Source organism: Falco peregrinus, chromosome 1, assembly GCF_023634155.1.
Source record: "Falco peregrinus isolate bFalPer1 chromosome 1, bFalPer1.pri, whole genome shotgun sequence".
NCBI classification, from domain to species: Eukaryota; Metazoa; Chordata; class Aves; order Falconiformes; family Falconidae; genus Falco; species Falco peregrinus.
Window position 1 is genome coordinate 116,195,575 of NC_073721.1, and position 23,857 is coordinate 116,219,431.

Genomic DNA, 23,857 nt, shown 5'->3' on the forward strand with positions numbered 1-23,857 from the left:
CTGCTGCAAATGTTTGCAGGGTTATGCTGCAGACTAGCCTGTGGGGCAGCCCTGCCAGCACTTACCTTGGCCTGCTTGAGGGGCACTAAACAAAGATGTGAGGTTGGGATGGACATTAACCTCTTAAACCGGCAGGAACTGGCTTGGCAGCCAGAGGCATTGAAAAGCAGAAATATCCCCCTAACTAACCTTTGTCCTTTTAATTTGTGCCAGCTTCACAAATGCTCTTGATGAGGACTGAAGCCTTTGCGTTGTTAAGCAATTGGTCTGTCTTATTCTTGGTTTCTTTTGTAAAAGTTTTATGTGGCAAAATCCCCTTTCAGTTTTCAGCTGTAGAAAGAACAGTTTGTATGCGTGCAGTTTTCCGTGTAAAACCTACCTCAGTATGTAGCAGTCATGGATTCTTCACTGTTAATTTCTCTGTAATTGTTTCAAATACAGTAGTGAAACAATGCGGTCTTTTTATGTTGCTTATGTAGGGAAAGAGGGCAGAAAGCACTCATCATCCTTGTCCTGGTTTGGGCTGCCAGCTAGCATTACAGGTGAACGTTCTGCGGTGATGAAGGCTGCTAACAAACGAGTCATTGTTTGAATGCATCATCTGGTTGTGCTCGGTGTTTTGTAGCCCACAAGAGAAATATTTGGTACTAGTATAATCATAGTACTTTGCTGGACAACACGATACAGTATACTTTAGGCTGCACTTTCTTTGTGCTGTAGAAAATGTGCAAGACTGAATCTTTTCTGCTTTCAGAAAAATCCTGTTTTCAGGTTGTAGAAAGATGTTTTCTGGTCACATGGATGTAGATGATCTGCAGAATACAGGTAGACTTTGCAGAGAGGGGGAGGATTATTCGCAAAAGCTAATTAGGCAGTGAGTCCCTAGGCTTGCACAGTGGGGACTGAGGGGGATTCAGAGCAGCTCTTTTCTCTCCTCTCTGCAGAGAGAACGTAGGAAAAATTAGCACTGCTAAGATAAGGTTGGTCTTTTTTGACTATCCTCTTGGGTGTCATTACTGGTTTTTTCTGATAAATATAAAGATCTTGCATGCAGGACAAGAAAAATCTCTTCTAATTAATGTATTAGGAGTTAGTTGGGGTTTAATTATACCATGAATTAGAAAAAAAATCTTTAGTGCCAGATGAGAATGGATGCTATTCTTAAACCCAGGGTATCTTCTCACCTAAAATGTGACCTTAGGCAGTATGTTCTTGCTTCATTGGCAGCTCTCTGAGAAATAAAGAAATACAGTTAGCTTCCTTTCCTTCCTGAACATCAGGATACAGGTGCTTAAAAAGAATGCCTTTTTAAAGTGTGACAGATCTGTAGTCTTTTCCTGGATGCCTAGAGTAAGTAGGCTTTGGGGGATTATTTTGATGTACCTTGACAGTATGCTTAGATCAGCTCAGCTGTTTTGCTAACCCAGTATCTTACTGCTACCAGAGGGGATGTTTTGCTTCCCACCCTCATCGTGGCCCTGTGGTCCTTTCCTGTGCCTTAGTTTGCTGCCCAGTTTGCATCTGAATCAGTGCATTCTGACATCAGAGCTACCTCCTTCTTTTTTCCTGGAAATAATGTGGTGCTGCTTAGGGAGTTCAATCAACTTTGCCTTCTCTGACTGCACCCTGGCTGTATAATTTGAAGAATTGCATCTGTTAAAGCAAATATTTCCCGTATGTATCTTGGCTTTGCCGTTACCAGGACCTCCACCTCCTTACTGTTGTCTTTTCTTTCTCTAGAATGATAGTCTGTCTGCAATCCTTTCCCCCCGTGGGCTGGAGGGGAGCTTGAGGTGTAAGTCCAGTACAGCTTAGGCGGGTCTTTGTGCCACGTACCACTCGGCACTGGTGAGCTTTACTGGAAGTGAGTGCGCTGGAAGTATAATAAACAGAAAACATTTACAAAGTGCAAGTGGTGCTGTGATCTCTCAATATAATTTAATTAGTTGTTCCCCCCACTCCACAAAAAAAAGCTATTTCTGAAAATCATTTATTTAATTTTGGCGTGATTATTTAGGCTTGTGGTGTTTAACATGAAGGTGTTGCAGCTAGTTCGGTTCTGTGGGTAGCCTGCAATTCTGCATCGGCGTTTGGTGAGAGAGCTGAAAAACTGTACTTTCTTTGACCTGCTTGAGTAGGTAATACCTCTACCACTATGCAATAAGCAAAAATTAGGAGATAAGATGGAGACAGTAAATTGTATATCCTACCTGCATTGCTTCATTATACCTTCAGTTAGTGAACAGTCATCTGGAATGGATATCCTGTTTTACATTTCAGATATTTTTTTTCTGGAGTTGATTTTCATTTTATCAAATATATTTAGTTTTCCTTGATAGAGCAAAAAGGGAGTTTTTGTCCTCACAGATTATTCTGCTTTTTAGTTGGTATTATCCAACTTGATGAATCAGAGTATTTCAAGTCCATACAAGTGTTTGATAAGAGTTTTGTGCTTTTGATTTGATATCTGAATACCCAGCTGGGGAACTCAAGCTTACTGGGGTAGGAGAAACACCATCTTCTCTTCCCCTCTGCATTAGAGCTAGCCAGACCTAGGTTTAAGTCAGTAGTTAGGCATTAGGATGTCTGTGCTTGTATCTTAATTAGCAATGCTGTGAAGTATGTGTAAGATAGGAAGCTTGGTTGTGCTTTTGGTAAATGGTGCAGTCAAATGGTACGTTTTAGCAGCCTGAGTATTGACTTGGAGGTAAAATGAATGACTTTAAGCTCTCTCACAGTACGTTGCATTGTGTAGGTTTTACAGGTCTGGCTATAATATTTAAAAGAAAGATTAATGAAGAGGGATGCAAGAGTGTAGCTGAGACTCTCAAAACCTACTAATAATAAAATGGTTGGATGCTAATGGGAAAATCAGTGTAAAAGAATATTTCAAGCAGTCATCATGAGGTTGTGATGGTGAGCTCAATTTTTATGTTTGACTAGCCTCATTATATCAACAAAATAAGACACAGTAGCTCAAACAGCTGTTCCCCTCAAAAACAGAGGGTGGAAAATTTTAAAAATGCCTAAATAAGCATTATATATTATTTCAGATGGTAATTAGCTGCTTTCACATTTGCCTAAATAAACCCAGTTAAGTTTCTTCTTTGCACTTTTCTAGAGTAAACAGAAACTACTGAAATGGTTTTAATGGGGAGCTTTATCTTCTGATAAGAGTCTAGGTACACGGATGTCTCTAGAATGCTGTCATGCTACTTGTGCCCTGAGATGAGGGCTGCGGGCGGCGTGCACTCTTGAGCAACTGCAGACCTAGCTCGCCCTGGGAGGAGAGCTGGTTCTCTCTCCTGGGGGCAATGGAAGTGTAACTGAATCCAGTAGCTCTTTGTCAGTGAGCTGAATTTAAAAACGCTTAAGTCTTTGTAATTCGACAGTAGGTGAAATATACTAAGCAAATTCTTGTTTTGGCTTTTCTCCCAGCTCACCCTACTTTCTCCATCCTGTTCTAATCTCCCAAGAACTCTGCTCGCTGTAGAGAGCTGACCGAAATGTTCGCTTCCCCTGCTGTAGCTAGCAAATACTGGGACATCGGTGTGCAGGCGTGTACCCCATCACACCTCCATGATCCTGTCCGTGAGTAATGCACGTGCATTCCTCTTGCGAAGGAAGTGAGAACAGTTCAAGGGTTGTATGACTGACTTCTGTCTTCCTCAGGCAGTCGGCTCCAGTGCTGATATTTTAATTCTAGCCTGGGACCAGCCTAATCTTAATTTTCTGCTCTGAGGTGATTTCTGTAACTTACACAAAGTGACTTTTGGTGTGGTTCTTTTTTTTTTTTTTAAATTGTACTTGCTGTTAAAGTGAACAGAATTCCAAATCTGTTTCAGGTGCTTCTTTGTTTGTTTGCTTGCGGGCCTCTTTCCTAATGTTGGTAGTCTTGGTCATAAAAAGAAATCGGGTTTCCTTGATACTGTGTCGAAAGATAAGTTATGTGAAATGTCATCATCCTTAGCAGTAGTTTGGTGCTGTCACCTATTTCACGTCCCACTAGCACTTTCTCTTGCCTTTTCCTCTCACCCATGCTACAGAGAAATATTATTGATTTGTAATAATTTAAATGTGGGCATAATGTTTTGGTTATGTTTTTTTGGTGGTGTTTTGGATATTCAGAGGATTGTCTGAGGCTAGCTATGTCAAAAATCCCATAGTGATAACAAGTTTCCATCGCTCTAGCGAGTTAATAATAGCCTACTTAAGTCAGCAGGCACCAAAATCTTTGCTGTGATGATGGAGAAGTACCTTTATTTGTACATTAAAAATAAGTCAGATCTGTAAATGGGAAAAGCCTGAGTAAGTGGTAGAGCAAGATGAACAACATCCACCCTTCCAGCTTGCTTTTGTAGTTTTAATGTGCTTCAGCACATAATGCATTAATCAGATGTTCATGCACTTCATGAGCTAGAAAGGGAGGACCTTCTTTAAATCTGCAGCTCAAATAAAGCTGAAATACATCCTTTGCACAAGGTGAGGTGAACTTGCAAGCCTGTATGCTATCTATGAATAGTGGCTGCCAGTTGAGCTTTTTTCATCTGGGAACAAATCGGAAGCAAATCAAGGGTAGGGTTTATTTATTTGGCTGCTCACAAGAACCCTTTCCTACTGCTTTATTACCAGAGGTGGTCACAAACTCATTTCTTGCATCTGTGATTTGTATTCCCTACGTGATGGGGAAGGGACTGGAAGTTGCTTGGGGAGGACAGGCAACGGATCCAGGCTATGTGAATTGTTTTACCTCTGAAAGCGTGCCCCAAGTCTCATTCCTTCCAGAAATAAACCCAGAGTTTATGGATTGTCTGTTCATACACCCTATGTGGCATGTGCAAGGTAAGCCCAGCAGCTGCCAGAAATGTGAGGTATGAACCAAACTAATTCTTTCCTGTGGAGTAAATCTGGTGAGCCAGGAGGTGCAGAGGCTTCCACAGCCATTCAGTGTGTCCCGTCGGTCCCTGCGGAAAGGACCAGGGAGGGTGGCCATCCTTGATACCCACAGAAATTATCTGACCCACCTGAAAAGGCATGGCAGGGTTTCCGTTGCGTGTTGGTGAGTAGTTACGCTGACTCTACCTTCCTGCTGGTCTCATTTAAGGGAGCATGTAGGCTTGCAGTCTGCATCAGCGGTAAGGTTAGAACGATTGCAGGCTGCAGCTAAGTCGGTGCTGCTGAGAGAGGTAAAGGGGATGCAGACTATACGGTTCTATCTCTGTAGATAAGGAAGGCAAAGCAGTCTGTTTAAAAATGTCAGAGATTTGGAACTGGTTTAGATGGGTGTCCCAGCAGAATGAAAAATGGGTTTTGAAGGAGGGACCCCATCAGAAAGAAGCAGGCGCTGTATGACAAGTTTGCAGACATTCCTGTGTACTTCTGCCATGTATTTTTTTGGAACCTCTCATTTGAACAAAGTGGGTATTAGAGTTAAAAATGCTGGCTGAAAAGCTGTGGCTGTATTTTCCTTGCAGTTACTACCACATGCTCCCTTTTTATCCTTTTCTTTCATCCATGGTTGTTAAGTTTTAGGGAGTGAAGAATTATTTTCATCTTCTTTCAAAACGCAGTGGTTTGTTGCTTCTAGATCATAGCTTTGGTGTATGTTTTGAAATGCTTTATGGAATGCATCGAAATGTGATTGGTCTAGGAGATCATAGAAAGTAATTTATAGATTCTTTAGAAGGGCTGAATTTTTTTTAGCTTGGGATTTCATTAGTTGGGAGGGTTGGAAATGCGAACTATTTTGAAATCAGTTTACTTACCCCAGTTTACAGCAGTGAAACTGGTTTACCTTCTGCTGTGTTTTCTTTTTCTACTAAAATTCCAAAATCTGTTGGGATCTGAAAGCTGGGAAATAAAAATGCATTGCTCCCCTTGCCCCCCTCCCCCTCGCCGCCCCAGCATGCCATCTGCTATGCTGACACAGTCTTACAGAGTCTCTGGTTTTGGCAGGTTTATTTAATTACTGTATCTGTTATAATTGGACATTTAACTCCAAAGGTGTTTATTGTTCTCTTGGCTGAGAGAAAGATGTTCTGGAATTACACCAGTGTGTGCGTCTCTTCTGAAATCAACTGATATTCCATTGTGACCTGAGATATCTCATGCTGTAGAATCAATTGTGAAATATTTTCCAAGTATATCTTAATTTATATTTTTGTATTTTAATAGATAAAATATATTTTATGGATTATTATTAGTTAACCTCTTTTTAATGCCTTGTATGGATGGTGTATGCATTTTAAGATTAAATGCTTTCTAGAAAGGAGGAGTAATTTTATGACTGGTCTAACTACAGAACAGCATGCATGTTCCTTTGGGTGTTAAACCAGCAATTTAAAAAAAATTATTTAAAATATGCTGGATTTGCCCCAAATTTTCCACTGAAAGACCCGTACTGAAGTTAGAACATAACTTTCCCAGTAATGTGGGTAAAGTGGATTGAGTTTGGATGTAATAGAAGTGTCCCAACAATGTTAGGTCTGTTGTGGGTTTTATTCTGGTGCATCAGGATTAAGAATAACAACTCTGGAATGTTAAATTCTGTATAAGAATTTATGGTCTTCTGAATTAAATGAATCTACAAAAAAATTCCCCAGACAATTTTATGCTTTGTGATTGTATGGTGAAAAAATTCTCACAGAAGCAGCCAGTTCTCCAAATAGCACATAGGAATAATTTTTTTCAAGTTCAAGAGAGCTGTAAAAATCCCTTTTGACAAATCCCAAGTGTTCTTTGCATCCAGACCTGCATGTGGATGTGGTGAGTTCTGTGGCGACTGCGTTACGTCAGAGAAGAACTTGATGAAACAATAGCTACTCTGTTAGAGACCTGGATTTCTGTGAAATCTGTTCAGAGCAAATCTCCTGAACTGTTTAATGAAGAATGGGATTGTTGAAGGTTTGTTTTCGGCACTAAGGGAGCCATTGATTTGAAGATTCCTATCTTTGCTCACTGGCTCATTGGAGGTCTGCTGCTGAACACAGCGTGCAGAAAGCTTTCTCTGATGCCCTTTTCCCTTCCCTTCCCTACTTCCTCAACAGTTTTTATTTAAAATAAAACCAGTATTTTTTTGCTGTTGAGCAATGTATTTTCAGGACCGTAGCAGTATTTTCACTGGAGAAGTCTTTCAACCCAGAAAACGAGAGCTGTTTGGTGTCTTATGAGTCAGGTGAAGCCGGGTGAACTGTTCTGCTCGGAACAGGATCGTCAACATAGCAGAGACACCTTTGGTGCGTGATGGGTCTGTCTGCCTGATCCGGTCGAGTTCTGTGACAAGAAGTGTGCCCAAATGGGTTTGGGAAAAAAAATAAATGAAACAACATTTTTGCTTGTAGATGAGGCTGGTAGTTGTTTCAGAATAATAATGAAATAATCCTGATGTGGACAGCAGGTAAAATATCCTTGCAAATATTTTTGTTTGTAGTGGATTAAACAACAGTTTAATGCACAAGTTCTCTTTGAGTTATATCCTTCACAGGGCTACGTTAAAGCCCTCTGTGTAAGTATCATTTGGCATTGTGAAAATATTTGGGCCTTTTTGTCTATCTAGTATTGCACATATCCATTATTTTCTATAGCAGTTACTTTAAAAAAAGCGATAAGGTTGACTGATACTCTAGTTATTGATTCAAGAACAAATTTTGTAGGTTTTTTTCTGTGTGTTTTGTATCCTCTGGACAGACAGCACTGTTAGTTTTTAGCAGAGAGTCTTTTAAATATAGTTTGTAATACTAGCTGGCTAAATGCTTTGTTTTCTTCCCACCTCCTTTAAAAAAACAAAACAAAAAACCCCAAACAGTAATTATAGAGGTATGTAATTTTAAATTGCAAGGAAAGCAAGTAAATTAAATGTCTGGGGTTTGCTGGAGCCAAGAGTTTGAAACAAGCATTAGCAAATAAGTGGCATCAAACTGCCTACCTTTTTCTTTTTTCCTCCCATCTGCTTATTTACTTAATGTTAGCTGAAGTTCTGAAGACTTTCCTCAAATGATAAATGTTTCCATGAGGAACTGAGTTGTGGTCTGCTAGCATTTTTAATACAAAACTTTAGGTGTTTTGGGGGGGGAAATATAGGTATAACTGTCTTTAAGATAACTCTTCACCCCATACACAGTGGCTTTGTTCCTTAGCTCATCCTGGGATGCACGTTTTTGGTATCGTTCAGTTAATTTGTGCCATGAACAAGCCCAGGTACTTTGCCTGGAGAGCAGATCTTACCACCTTAAGGGTTTGAAGCCCCTGCTGGAAATCTCTGCAGAGAGCTAGCGTGTGTTTTATTTATGGCACCTCTTCCCACAGTAAGTTTTATGAATTCTAAACGACTCGATATGTGTTGATTTAATTGGGTATCATTTTCGTCCTGGTGGTTTGGCTTTATTTGGTTTTATTTGACGTATTGAGTATGCGAGCGATAAGATAAAGGTTTGTCTGGAATTTCTGCCTCTCAGCTGTAGCTGCGGGAGGCCGGTGCTCAGCTAGGGGTGAGTTGGCCGGGCAGGGATCACAGTTCAGTCCCACGGCACAGCACGTGTTTGGCTGATGGAGTTGGGTCAATTAGATAAGAGATCCTCTGGTAAATCAGGACAAGAGTGCGTGCAGTACGTATAGTTATATAAGAAGCAGTAACTCGGTGGTGGATGTTTCCTTGAACAGGCAAGCTAAAGGATGTGCTTAGTACAGGGTGTCACTTAGAAATGTTTTGAAATTTATCTTGTTGGTTGCAAGTGTCCTACAGACAGGACTGCTCTATGGCAGGGCACGCATGGCTATTCCTGCTGCAGTGTCCACTGTATCTTGTTTTCAGGCTCACTGAAACTTTCCATGTATTTTCTTTTGCCCAAATGGAAACTTAAGCTTTTTGGAAAATTGGAGGTGGTAGGGAAAGAATACAGAGTCTATTTTTAAATAAAGGACAAATGAAATTGGAAGATCTCTTCCTTTAAAAACTATTGCCTATATTGAACTGCCATATGGTGTAAGTGAAGATTTGAAAGATGAAATACGACGTGCCATAGAAAGTGATGTGACTTCTAAATTTGAAATGGAGGTTCAAATCAGTACACAGTCAGTAATTGTAATATCAATTATCAGCTTTCCACAAAAGTCACAGTTTGGAATACAGTTTTTAAAATCCAGGTCAGTTTCCCGATTTAGCAGGTCAGCTCTATAGAAAAACTGTCAGTAGAATGGCTGGGTTGGCATGCAGCGTTGCAGGTTTGAGAGCAATATATCTGAGATAAGTTAAATTTTAGTTTTGTAGCATATTCTATAATTTATGAACCTCCAACAGTATATAGCATCACAAATGAGCAGAAGGAATAAACTGGGATCCTTTTGTCAGTTATACAGTGTATTTATACCTGCCATATTTGTGTTCATTGAAAGCCATGGAAGTTATTCTGAGATCTTGCAAAACAGGAAGGCTTACTTTCTATACAGAAAATAATTCAGCCCAAACTTGTTGGATAAACTTGGAGAATTTCACAATAGTTTTATAAGGCTTTGCCATACTCTGTGCATAAATTACTGCCCTGCTAGAACTTAGTTGTCTTACTATTTTAATATATTGAATGAGAGGCTCATAAACTCTTACGTGAGTTGAAGCTGGGAGAGTGGTAGGTGGTTGGGTTTTTTTTCTGAGACCTGATCTCATACTGTACTTTGGTGGCTGCTTCTTTTTGTATGTAACCTCCTATCTATATAACCTTAATTTATAGTTAGCTTTGTGTTCAAAGTTTCATTCTACAAGGACACTTGCTAAAAATATCCATAGTGAATTTCAGTGAAGATAACGTAAGGAATTCCTTGCATCTTGAGCAGGTACACTTAAATAATTTCCATTACTGGTGCTTTGGAGTGCTACTGCTATTGCTGAATCAAAAATAGCTAATACTAAACCAGCTATGGTAAAACTTCCACCTGTTCTAACAGGCTGTGGGATTATTTTGGCATTTAGATACTTCCAGAAGTGGGAAATACTGAGGTCGGGCACGCATCCTCTTGAGTTTGTAGTTCAGAAAATACGTGGGTACGTTTTGTTTCGAATAGCAATTACAATTATTTCAGCACTCAAGAAACTTTATGAAAGGAGTTTTTTATTGGAAATAGTTTAAAGTATTTCCTTTAATCATGATCCTGGGGCGAGTATATCTCTTCTAGCTCATTGAATAAAATCTATGTGCTTTTTGTTTAAGTTCTTTCAGAAGTACCAAAAGACACAGTGAACTTTGTTGTTTGCTCAGAAATCTGTACAACCAGAGTGGGGTATCTTGCATAACCCTCTACAGCTTAAAGACTGAGCAAAAAAGTTCATAGTTCCTTTTTTCACCCCTTTTTCTTTCCTTTTTCTTGACTAGCTGCACTACAAGGCTCATTCTTTGTATCAAGAGCTCCTGAGCCATGTTGCCTGTAACCATTACGTGAGGTACACCTTCTATAAGGTACACCTTCTTAACATGCTAGCAAAGCAGGTCACTCCAATCAGCAGTAGTTGCCCCATTACTGGAAGCCGAGTTTAAGAGGTGTAGTTCTGTGATTAAAAGCTTTAATAAGAGCAGGCAGTTTTTCTAAGTCTTGATAACTTGCATACTGATTTTTGAGTACTTGTCTGGATTTCCTATTGTAACTTAACCTTTAGCTGAAAAGGAACTATTTCTATAGAGGTAATTGCTGCAACTAATTTATCTTAACAGTGTCCTTATGTCATCTTCCTTTTTCTGGTTGTCACAGAAACATTATGTAATAATAGGTCTTATTTACAGGGAAGGCAATAATGTGTGTCGGTTCTTCCTACATTTTTAATATGATCTTTAGCCATTTATGGGAAATGTCTCTTAGTTAGTGTTCTCTTCTTGGTTTGCATTTTTAATTTTTTCTTTTCCCCTTGACTGAAAACAAGACTCTAATTAGCGAGATCTGTATAAAATATCTTGCAATAAAGATCAATCAGCATAGAGGAGTTCAGAGTTAATTTTAGCAAATGAAAAGTTCCAATTATGTTTTAATAATGTAATAGAGCCTTCTCTGTGTAAATAGCATAGATTTACTCATGCCTGAATGAAAATACTTTCACTGCTGAAGAATAGAGAGAAATCCTCGATGAGTGGTTAGAACTATACATTCTTTAAGATAAAAATTAATCAGTGATTGGTTTGTGGGTTTTTTGTTTGTTAAATTTTCAGAACCGTTTATTATGAAAAGTGGTGTTGCAAATGGTGATCCAGTGTTCCTTCTCCCCAGCTTTGATTACCACTTAATAATAAAACACTATTGCATGGAGCAATTGACGCAATTACTTGTGGTTTATATACTTCAGCTTTCAATATCTAGCATGTTATGCCTGTGATAGCTTGCTTCAAGGTGTGGTTTTAGCCAGCTGGCTAAAACATTTAAGTATTAAATTACTCTTCTTTATCTTTTTGTATTCTGGAGGATCTGCAGAGTTCATATGTAAGCTTGAACAACTGCCATGTTAAGGTAATGGTCTATACAAGATCTCAGTTTTAAGAAATGAAATACAAAAATACGTACCCATATAAACAGTGGGGACACTCAGCTAAGAAAGCAGCTTCTGGAACTGGTATTCATATCACGAAGGCTGAGGCCTGATAGTGTTAAAAAAATACTATGAGAGGAAGAAGCTGAGAATTTGGACTACCTACTGTATGTGTATTTTTACGTAGAGTACAATAAATATACATAAAGGTACATATACACTTATATCAAATTTATTTTTATAACATTGCTAATCTTCTGATAAAGATAGAGAAGAGATAAAGGTGTTTTGAGCCCAGCTCATGTAAGGCGCAGATGTCCTATAGGAAATACCCAGCTTCTTCGTGGAAAGTGATGTGCTTCTCTTTTCTTACCCAAGGACAAAGGAGAGCTACTGAAAGATTAGAAGGACTTTGAGGACAGCGGAGGAAGAGATCTTCTCTTTCACAATCCTGTTAAGATTCAGTCACTTCGATCTTCTGCTCCAAAAGAAAAGGAAAAAACCAAAAAGGAGGGAAAAGCACCATAAATGTGATAGAATCCTTCATAACTCCATGTTTGCTTATAATGTCTAATATCCTGCTTTTCCCTTGCTTGATTTCTTCTTTTGCAACAGCATCCTTTCCAATGTATAGGGAAAGGAGGTAGGACGGTGGCAACTAATGGCTTTGGCTATTTATTCCAGGTGTTTAAAATATGAATTTAAATCTCAAATATATGGTGTATGTGCTCGTTCTGTTGTTCACAGCTCTTCTTCCCCGCCATGGTTGTTCCCTGTGGATTCTGCATCCCTTTCTCCTACCCTTCTTTCTCTCTTGGGAGCACTTGTACCCTGCACCTTCCCATCCTCCTTGGAAGAGACCGGTGACCGTCTTAACGTTAGGACAGAAACTGGAGCAGGAGTTGTTTGCCATCTTGACAGATTCATAGTCAGAGTTCACTAAAACAAAATATTGGAAGGTAGATCGTGATGAACAATGTGGGAAAGATCTGCTGAGTCTGAGAAATATTTTGAAAGAGGGTGGGGAATTCAGGAGCAGTTTTCCAGGGACCTATATTAAAACTAGCTGGTACATTCTTACCTGTAATAATTTCTTGGTATTATCTTAAACTGATCTTGAAATTGTGATGAGTGAAAAACTACCCATCTTTACTGAATCTTCTGTTATAATAGATCTGGAAAAAAATATCTTAGTTTCTTCATAGCTTCCACAGACCTCTATTGTAGATACCTGTGAAGAATATACAGCAGTTGGGTTTTTTCCCCTCATTGTAAAATAGAACAGGTATGAAACTTCTCACGTTTTTCTAAAGGTAAAGTGTAACTGTAGAACAGGACATGCTGTCAGCAAGGAAGAAATTTTAACGCAATGTTAAAAAGAATTTAAAGTAATCTTGCATAATGTGCAAATCGGCATCCCAAGACTGATTTCTTGTTTTTAATTACTAAAAATCATGTCTGAGTTCCTTTCCTAATGTATTGCTGAAATGTGACGTAGACATTGTACATGATGATATCATTTAGCATGTAATCCTGAGATTATCATGTAAGATAACATATGTTAATGGTTGCTTAAAGTAACTGAAATAAAATTATGTCCAGCTATTGGAACAGGTAAGCATTTGAAGAAGTAAACCTCCTTAATTTCATGTTTCAGAATATGTTTCAAGTTTAAGCTTAAAATTAGGGTTGCTAATTAAATTTGTTTATTGAAATGAAAAGTTTCTTGATGAAGAACAAAGGTTCTGACCTATTTATTGCTACTAGAAAAGATTGCCAGTGTTGCTACCTGCAATTTCAAGATGAAAATTTTACTTTAGTGAAGAGGTAAATAGATGAGATTATTTGTTTCTCACTGCAGTGTGGTTAAGTTTTAAAAATTGTAACTTTTTTTTCTTAGGAAGGTAAACAGTATATTTTTAAGTTGTTTGGGGTTTTTTTGGGTGCATCTTTATTTGCATATTGCAAATTCTTGCTATTTAAATGTTAGCTTTGAAAACATTACTTTGGATTTTAAGGGAATTGTGTATAATTACATAATGATTCTGGTTATCTCAACTTTTAGGCCGTGTGAGATGCTTTTATAGGGACATACATGGTTTTGATAGTTTTTGAGAGACAGCAAAACAATTAATGCTAATTTAACCTCTTTGTTAGCCTCTAGTTGCCTTCATCTTTAAATATAATACCCCTCATACTCTATTTCCTGTTTCCTTAAAAGGCATTTTTCATTGCAAAGTTATATGATTTCTATTTTATAATACTGTTTCGCTTTTTTATTTTTCAGTCCCAGAAATCCTGGATAGAAAATACTTTCACAAAGAGGGAGTGTGTGTATATTATACCAAGTTCAAAAGACCCCCACAGGTAAATGACACATGACGCAAGAACTCGTTGCTGCTCTTTAAAAAAATATCAGTACTTTAAAGATTATAAAGAGAGTGTAAAATAGATTTTTGGCTTAACTACTTATCTGTATAAAATACTGTCTTTAGTAGTTCACTTTTGTTGCTGGACATTGTCACTCTGTGTGTGGCTTGGGTTTTTTTTCTTTCTTCTTCTGAAAGTACTTTGGCATTGCAAAAATCTCTAATAAATGTTCCTCTGTTCTCTTTGCTGCTTCCTACCAGTCCTCCTAGTGATGTCTATGGTGTGTCTCCTGTGTGGGTTTCGTAATTTATTTATTTATTACTTTTTTTTGCTGGCATAGTTCTGAAGTCAGAAAGTCACATAGAGATAGCCTCTATTGGCATTTAAAGAACAGCAGTGTGAATGCTGGCTGAAGTGTAAAAATAAACCTGATAGTGCAGGAAAAAGGGGTGAAGAATTCATAGAAGAATAAAGAGAATTGTGATGGAAGAAAAAAAAAATTACAAAACAAAGAAATATTTGCTTCCAGGGAAGATAGATTAAATAAAAACAATATGGATATCAAAAGATTTCATGTGGTATCTAGTAATTTTTTATCCTTAAGTTCTGTAAGGAAAAAGTGAGGCTGAAGGATGGGGAAAGAAGTTTCTGGAGGGGAGGCTGAGACTAATGAAGAATGTTTTGCATATCTCACCTATTGCTTTTCCCTTACGCTATATTAGAGATATGAAATCAAGCAAGTTAGCGATACCTCTAACATATCTAATTAGTAGAGTTTACCTTCACCAAGTATTATAGGTATAATTCAAGAGTTCCTACAGTGATTGAATTTGATGTGCATAGTCATGACAGATTAAATAAATTAAAATTGAAAATCGATTCAAAATTGATTTTGTAAAGCAGTTTTGTCTCCCCAAAATGTTTACTATTGTCATTATGGATTTCAGATCAGACTTTTTTTTTTTTTAGCTTCACGTATTTGAGAGAAGCTGAGAAACTTTTTCTTCTGAATTTCAGAAAACTTGGATTTTAGTCTTTTCCATAAAACAACCCCTTATGCTCTGCCCCAACAGAACAAAAGAGATTTATTACTCAAGACCTTTGTTTTTAGGCAGAAAAAGGACAAAGTAAACGCTGTAGAATTTTTAAGCTATTGTAAGTAATTCACCACATTCCTTGAAACCATGTGACATGAGAAGCTTTTAGAATTTATAGCCATGATTGTAGCACATGGAAAATTTGCAAATGCAAACAAAGTAATTAGGAAGCTGTTAAAATTTCCAGAGCATTTCACAAGGAACAAAATGATCTTCAATGCTTGCCCTTTTAGTTTAACCCATTTGTAGCATACAAGGGACTTCACAACTTTCCTATCATATTCTGTCCTTCAGTTTCTGAGAATTGCTTATTGTGTTCGTGAATTATGCATAAATTAATCTAATTTAGACAGGAGTATCTGATATGTTTTGTTGATCTGTACCTTTGAGTAGAGATAATTATAATTTAAAAACTGTTAGAGAAGATGTAAAGCTGTAGTTTACTGTTAAAACTTAGATGATTAATATCAGTGTAACTTCTGTAGAGGATGAAATTTAAAAATTGTTTATGCTCAGAGTCTGAAAACAATTGAAGACTACTGTGTAACATCTGGGTTTGTATGCTTTTGCATGCTCTTAACCATAATTGGTTAACAGCTGCTTATGAAAATTGTGGAAAACAGTGGTATAAATTTATCTGCCGTGCTAATTTTAAATGATAAGAAAGCTGTTAGCAGGAAGGCATGGAAACTGTTTGAGATGGAAGAGGGTAGAAATTATTTAATAGCCTTTATGTAAAGACACTACTGTATAAGGCCTGTTCAAATATATCTTTTTCTGTACATGCAGCTCGGAAATGATCAAAATAACCTTCCCGCACAGGTAGTACAACTTGGATGTGTATTAGAAGGATGAATTTGTAGAACAGATGCAACAATGTCGTTAGAATGAGTTCCAGAAAATGCTGGTCTGTTACTAACTTCTCAGCATCTAGATAAAAAGTTTCAGTACTGCAGATAATCCAGTCGGAAATATTCCTGGGCTTCAGATGTTGATGGTTCAAAGCTGGAAAACCTGTCTGAAGTCTCAGGACTGAAACTTTTGCATGTTTATACATTTTTACACGCCAAGTATGTTACAGTCATGTAAAAGAAAGACAGACAAGTTACCGTGTTAAAAATGGGCAAACTTGGGCAGCATGTTTTCCATTCATTAGAGATCTCTTGTTCAGTAATCTTCTGTAAGCACAGGAATCTGACTTTCCCTTCCCACCCACCTCCACCCCCCTTCAAAGTGAAGCTGGAGTTTACTCATATCTTTAAATATTTCTTGTAGATGCCTTCCAGGATGTCAGATTTGTCAGCAACTTGTCAGGTAAGAGTTCTTCTGTAATTACAATATTCCTGAATATTTTTTTCCATTAAATAAGCACTTTCATAACAGGGTTTGAAAAAGTTTTGATCAATATTGCAAATGACAAGTCAGTGAAAGGTTAGATATAAAACATACAACTAACGGATAAAGAACTGTCTGCAATGTGTAGATCACAGATTTATAAATGTTAAGTAAATTATTTGGCTTCAAAGAATCAGTTTCTTCTGGCCTCCAACTTGCAATATGTGAGCTTCCATATTTTGCATAATTATTATGTATTGTAATTAATACTTGCTATAAGCATGTGTGGTGACAAGGCTTGCTCTGGAAAAGTGGTTTCTATACTATTTAGAATCTTTGCTTTCTAAATCTGACATATCTCTGTAGATAGAAGACAAGAGAGAAGAAATCTTTTAATATTAGTCTTTACTGAAGTATTCTAAATGATATGGTTGGGTGCAGGTGCTGTTGTGGCCGCTTGGTCAGACAACATGCTTGTTTTACTGCAAGTCTTGCTATGAAATACTCCGATGTGAAGCTGGGTGAAAACTATAATCAGGAAATAGAAGAATGGTCGGTGGAAAAACATACGGAACAGACGTCTACTGATGCTTACGGTGTCATCAACTTTCAAGGTGGCTCTCATTCTTACAGGGCTAAGGCATGTATGATGTTTTCTTTTTTTCTTACTCTAAACATGTTGATAGAGATGGTGGATACTTCATTTAATTCTTGAAATTGAAGGCTGAAACAATGTCACACATACTATGACAAATCAGTGCCCTCTACTAATCTTGTATTTTTTTATTGTGATCTGAATTCTTTCTGATTTTCCATTTTTAAAATTTATTTTTTGTACAGAAGTTGCTCAGCTCTATCAGAATTAGTCATATTCATGTACTGGCTTACCTTTAAATTGCAAACAGTGATAGGAATTCATAATCACTTCAGCAAAACATTACATTAAGAATTTAATATCGCTGTTTCAGACTTCATGAAAATACAGCTTATTCATCTATGCTGCTTGCTTGCTCACTACTGTTGAATTTTTGTAGGACCTTTTAAGTAACATCTGCTATTGTAACCCTCTATTCATAATTTTTAAACTCTGAAAAATCATTTAAAATTAAGGACAGATGTGGAATATGCTACTTCAGTGGATTTGTTCAAAATTATTGGAGCATAATTGTACCGATCAGAGTAATGGGAGTTTTTTGGGAGAGGGCATTAAGAACAAGCATACCAATAAACTGGAAGTTTGGAAACTAACTCTTAATTCACAAGTGCACATGTATTGGAGAGACTAGAAAACTGGGAATTCTGACATATTCTCCACAACCATTTTGTAAAGGATTTCTAGTTGTGGCAGAAATGATTTAATGCCCCTGTAGTTTCAGGCTGCAGGAGGTGCTGAGGCAGTGTGGCTCCTCTGGCCAAACTGGAGTGCTTGCAGGAGGGAGCTGTGTTCGTTGTGCAGCTGGCAGAGCCCCCAGGGAGGGTTCAGGGCTCAGAAGTCAGATCATCTCTGTGGAGAGAAGGGCTCTTAGCAGAATTCTTTAGTGTTCATAATAGCAGCGTATGCATTCCTTTGCACGCTTAGCTTAAAATTGCTGCAAATCCTTTTCAAGCACAGAAATAGCAAGCTGCCTACATGCATTTCTGTGCTCGCTTCTGCAGAGTGCTTGTGGGGTTGCTAAAACTAGTTTCTTGGCATAGTGATGGTTTTTTAGTTAGAACTTGGTTCAAGTAGGGCTTGATTTCTGCGTAACGTCCCTTTCTCTACAGAATAGCTCATATTAAAGATGTAAGAGTATTTTTAACTGATCAACCATCTACTTAGTTTTATGCTGTTAAGCAGAGAGAGTTAAAAAGCTGCAAGTTTTGAAGTTTTCTATTAAAAGAATGTAGCTTTCCTTCCCACCAGGAACAGGGAAGGAAAAGCAAGCAACTAACTGTCTGTAATTCAAAGGGGATATGCAAGCCTTTCCCCAGTAGATGGCAGAACTTTTATAAATATTTCTGAATTTCATCTAATTTAGAGATCATTCAGTGCTTTCATGAAGATTCGTTTTTCTAGGTCACTGTGCCAGTAGGATGAAATAACATAGTCATTCCCTTTCCAAAACTTGCTTTCAAAACTATTAACTGACTTCTCCTTAATCCTGGAACACATAAAGGAAACTTGTTCATTTATTGCATCCGCCGTGTTTTGAGGAAGTGAATTACTTTTTTGATGGCCAGGAGTAGGATAATATATTCTGAAACACATTCTGGTTCTTCCTTTGATCTATTGATTCTGTGATGATTTAAGAACCTTTGAACTCTCTTCCTGTGCCTGCAGTACGTGCGATTGTCATATGACACTAAGCCTGAAGCTATTCTGCAACTTATGCTTAAAGAATGGCAGATGGAGTTGCCGAAGCTTGTCATATCTGTCCATGGGGGCATGCAGAAATTTGAACTTCACCCACGCATCAAACAGTTGCTTGGCAAAGGTCTTATTAAAGCTGCAGTAACAACGGGAGCCTGGATTATAACTGGAGGAGTGAACACAGGTAAAGAAGTACCAATGAAGGGGCACGGTTAGCTGGGTTACGGTTTGTAAGAGTCGAAAGATTTAATGGATGCATAGCTTCATCTTAAGGCAAAGCGAATTTGAGTGAGTTTGGTCAAGTGAAATTAAAATAATGCATTTTGAACGTGTAGATTGAAGTGGGCTGCTGTTTTGTCTTGCAAAGAGAAACAATATAAAGGTGGGGGCTTTGGGGGCTTTTTTTTTGTTTGGTTTGGGGATTTTTTTGCTTGTTTGCTTTTTGAAACCAAAAGAGGAAAAACTTACTGTGATTAAAACAAGTACAGTAATGTACTGGGAACTCTTTAGTTCTTACTAGGCTAATATATATTTTATTGAATTACTGATACATGGTACTTTGTGTCCTTCTAGTAGATGTAGTATAGTGCTTTTTCTTTGGGGTTGTGTCATGTAAGTTCCCAGATCCTTAAAGGCCCAGTTAACTAATACCACAGTTGTATTTCTCAATAAGCTGTGACATTCAGTACACTGAAATCTCTTTGTGCTCCACCAGGTGTTGCAAAACATGTTGGTGATGCTCTACGAGAACATGCTTCCAGATCATCTCGAAAGATTTGCACTATTGGGATTGCTCCATGGGGAGTGATTGAAAACAGAAATGACCTTGTTGGAAGAGATGTAAGGATAAATTACCTAACTGAAATAATGATTTACCTGCCTTATTTTTTGACAAATCTGCTCAAGCGTGTTTTTTTACTTGCTTTGCATCACTAGAATACTTGCTTTCCTATGAGGATACGTTGACATTTGTGACTTATGCAAGATCATGAGTGTAAACAAGTTGCAAAATGCAAATGCGCTAGAGGAGTGGCTTGTTCTCAAGTATTTAATCCTCCCACCCACCCCACCCCCCAATATTACTGAATCAAATAAACAAAAATGCTGAAGTATTACAGAGAATTCACGTTTTCAGAGGGCAGTAAGTTGAAAAATTTTGATGTGGAGTCTTCAGTGCTACTATTTGCCACAGCAGTCGCAGGTTTTCCCCAAAGACACTTTTTTCCAAGTATATTTTCTCTGTTATCCTGCAGAACAGAATCCTTCTGTGATACAGTTTTCTGCTTTCCTGCACAAATTTAAGAGCTACGGCTGTTGGTGTATCCTGACGCCAGGCATGCTTATATGTGTCAGTGCTTCTTGTTGAGCCACCAATTCTCATGTCCAGACAAAAAGTTAAGTTTCAGAGAAACAAATGTGAATCTTTACAAGTAAAAGACATTGTTGTGTGCTTATACGTAGGTGGTTGCTCCATATCAAACGTTGTTAAACCCATTAAGTAAACTAAACGTCCTAAATAACCTCCATTCCCATTTCATTCTGGTGGATGATGGAACAGTTGGAAAGTACGGAGCAGAAGTTAAATTGCGGAGAGAACTGGAAAAAACTATTAATTTGCAACGGATTCATGCAAGTAAGTAATTCTGATGCCTGAGGGCTGAACATTACTATTCTTTAATGAGAAAGGTACTTGCACCAAACACCTGAATGAGAAAATAGAAAAATTAATCTTTTGTTTATGTTTCAAGTCTGAATGATTGTTTTGCAAATTTCAGCGGCTGCTTTGGACCCTAGGTATTGCTGGTAGATTTCAGATTTCTCTGGGGCCAGAGAGGAGGGTTTTTTTGAGTGTTCGTTTTGTTTGAGAAAGCAAATGTATGTCACTTGAGTTGTTAGTATGTTGTCAGGTCTTACTGATCTGATTGATGCATGGTTTTGACAGTGATCACTTGCAGTTTCACAATAGGGCAATTCAGTTTGTAAAACATCATCTGTGTTTGTGCAAAGAAGCCATGACTACTTTTGGTGTTTTCCCAATTATGGAGCAACGCATCTGTGGGTTTTTTTTCTCTTCTAGGAATGCTTTGGCAATACTCCCTGTTTGTAGAGGGTTTCTGTGTAACGATGTTCAAATTGTATATGTGTTGTCATCTTTAGAAACTGGGGGGAAAGTAGAAGGGGAGTTCCCTAAAGAAAAAATGTTTGCTCTTCTGCGTTGGTTCAGGAATATTTCTGTGAAGAATCTCTTTTGTTTTGTAGACTGGATTCCACTGTAATTATCAACTTCTTTTCGGTGCTTTCCCTGCCATGCAAAGTATAAAGAGTGCTTGAAACTGTGCTAAAATGTCTGTCAGGCAGGATTTAAAATGTTATTCAACAGAAGGGACATACGGGGCATAATTGATTTATTAAATATGTGAAATCTATCTAGGCATTCCTTATACACTTACAATGTTGTTGCAACTCTGTAGGAATTGGCCAAGGTGTGCCAGTGGTGGCGCTTGTATTCGAAGGTGGCCCCAATGTCATACTCACCGTTTTGGACTTCCTTCAAGAAAGTCCTCCTGTGCCGGTGGTCGTGTGTGAGGGAACCGGGAGAGCTGCAGACATACTGGCATATGTTCACAAGCAAACAGAGGAGGGAGGGTAAGTCCTAGCACTGCCAGCCAAACTACCAGTCATATGTAGATGGATTTTGGGCTATTCCTTAATGAATTAGTGCAAGAGTTTTTTCTGCATAAAGACAAAGGCTTTTAAGCGGAGAGTGTAATCTTACACGTGATGCAGCTTTCCAGGCTGGCTGCTGTAATAGCTCTGTATAAAGACAAAGACTTGTTTTCTAGTTCTATGTTCCTTGTACATATTTTTCACTAGTTGCATGAAATTCTGTAGGGTATGCTTGCTTTAGCAATGCTTAAAAAAAGGAAAGGAAATGTGTATACGCCTGTATCCTAAATTAGGGGGAACACCTGGTATGTAACTTGAGTTACATGCAGTAATTCTGTTACACCATTGTAACGAGAGGGCCCAACTCTGTTTAAACGCTCCCTGTGCTTGGACTTCAAATTTTAAGTAAGCTGCCATAGTAACCTGAGTGATAAATGTGGCTGGTAAGTGTGTTCAACAGGAGGCAGAGCTGTCCAGACCTTCCAGGGACGGAGAATAACGAAGACAATAATGTGTTTCCAAACTGCTTGGAAATATCACTTGACTACATTGAATGGAAATATTTTCATGCAGTTAGCTGTTATAGTAGTAACTTTTCTGAAAAGGGATCGGTTGTGGTTTAACCCCAGCCAGCGACTGAGCACCACAGCCGCTCGCTCACTCCCCCCTGCTCAGCTGGGGGGAGAAGTGGAAAGGTGAACCTGAGAAAACTCACGGCTTGAGGTAAAGGCAGAGTAATAGGTAAAGCAGAAGCTGCACACACAAGCAAAGCGAAACAAGGAATTCGTTCACCTCTTCCCGCGGGCGGGCGGGTGTTCAGCCATCCACGGGAAAGCCCGGCTCCATCACATGCAACAGTGATTTGAGAAGATAAAACGCCGTCACTCCAAACGTCCCCTGCTTCCTTCTCCTTCCCTCGGCTTTATGTGCTGAGCATGACGTCATGCAGGCTGGCATGTCCCTTGGCTCAGCTGGGGTCAGCTGTCCCGGCTGTGTCCCCTCCCAGCTTCTTGTGCCCCCCAGGCCGCTCGCTGGGGCGGGTGCGAGAGGCGGAGGAGGCTTTGACTCTGTGCAAGCACTGCTCAGCAGGAGCTAAACCGTCTCTGCACTATCGACGCTGTTTCCAGCACAAATCCAAAACATCGCCCCATGCTAGCAACTATGGAGACAGCTAGCTCTATCCCAGCCAAAACCAGCACAGGATCAGAAAGTTTCTATATTATTTCTTCCGAGTAGTCTTAAAACTGAACTTTTTTTACATGCTTCTGTTGTCTGTTTAAAGTGTAGTTTCACATAATAAAAGGGATGTGCTTGGGCCACACAATGTCTAGTGATTTCTAGTTAGTTGTCAGACTTGCTTAAATCCTTTAAACATACTGGGTCCTTGCTGGGACTGCCTCAGAACCAGGGGGCAGGGACTAATGTGGCAGTAAACCAGCTTTGTCCATAGTATGATCAGAAGCAGGTCTTACTCACAGGAGTGAATGCTTAGTATTTTGTGTCAACATCTTTTAGTTGAGAGTATCTTGAATCTGAGTATGGGAAGGAAAGGGAGAGAAGCTGAGTCACTTTATGAGGCAGTAGTAGAAAGTTGTAGATTAAGCAATGTATACGTCTTTCTGAAGATTACCCAAGGTTTTGCCACTGAAACAGTAATAAGGTTATAGATAGCAGGACTCTGAATGGACGTGTTCAAACTAATTAAATGCGTTGTTTTTCTTACTGTTCATGTGTAACAATATGTTTTCCTGTTTTGTCTGTTCGTTTCAATCTCAGGAATGTTCCTGAGGGTGCTGAGCCTGAAATCATTTCAACCATCAAAAAGACATTTAACTTCGGTCAAAGTGAAGCAGTTCATTTGTTTCAGACACTGCTGGAATGCATGAAAAAAAAAGAACTTGTAAGTAGATCTTGCCATAAAATTTTTTTATGGAAGGTGCATGCATTTGTGGATATAATATTAAATTGTATCTCTGTGCTGTATATGATTAAGAGTTATTAAAAAATCTTTTCTGGACATAGTGGATCTTCCAGTGTTTTCATGTATACTTTACCTCATGGCCAAGAGAGACTTAATTTTTTGTGATAATTTCTGGTAGTCTTGAGTTTTTTGTTGTTCCCAAGCCTATTTGTTTTCATATGGCAGGATTCTGATCTGTTTATAGTGTGTATGTATTTTGTATTTGCATTGCTGTCCTTTTTTCTTGCTTTGATTTTTTAAAACCTTGGGCCTTTTTTTTTTTGCTTTGATTTTTGAAAACCTTGGGCATTTTTTTTCTTTTTTTTTTAATATCTTTTAATTGCAACTACTAACAGAGGTCTACTATCACTGCATGCTTAAAGCAAAAGCACTTATAGAGCTTTATATGTAGCCTGGGATCGAGTACTGGTGTCTCATTTGGACATCACATTGTGCTGTTCTGAGATTAAAATGGTCATATTTGGCTAAACATGTTTGCTGGTAATATGGTTAAGCTCATAATTTAGAATGAACTGGAGGTGTAAACAGAATACTGTGTGGTGTTTATAGACAATAGG

General features: G+C 38.4%; 1 protein-coding gene across 2 annotated transcripts in view; it reads left to right on the forward strand.

Annotated features, from left to right (window-relative positions):
• Positions 1-23,857, forward strand: part of TRPM7 (transient receptor potential cation channel subfamily M member 7) — a 59,124-nt gene that overhangs the window by 7,941 nt on the left and 27,326 nt on the right. For both annotated transcript variants that reach the window (XR_008748052.1, XM_055810039.1), the window contains exons 2-9: positions 13,788-13,867; positions 16,243-16,281; positions 16,744-16,942; positions 18,623-18,836; positions 19,368-19,492; positions 20,114-20,285; positions 21,124-21,298; positions 23,096-23,219. Coding sequence is in view for 1 of the 2 variants with exons in the window: in XM_055810039.1 (XP_055666014.1) it covers positions 13,788-13,867; positions 16,243-16,281; positions 16,744-16,942; positions 18,623-18,836; positions 19,368-19,492; positions 20,114-20,285; positions 21,124-21,298; positions 23,096-23,219 (1,128 nt within the window). In the remaining variant the exon portion in view is untranslated. The remainder of the gene's footprint in view (positions 1-13,787; positions 13,868-16,242; positions 16,282-16,743; positions 16,943-18,622; positions 18,837-19,367; positions 19,493-20,113; positions 20,286-21,123; positions 21,299-23,095; positions 23,220-23,857) is intronic.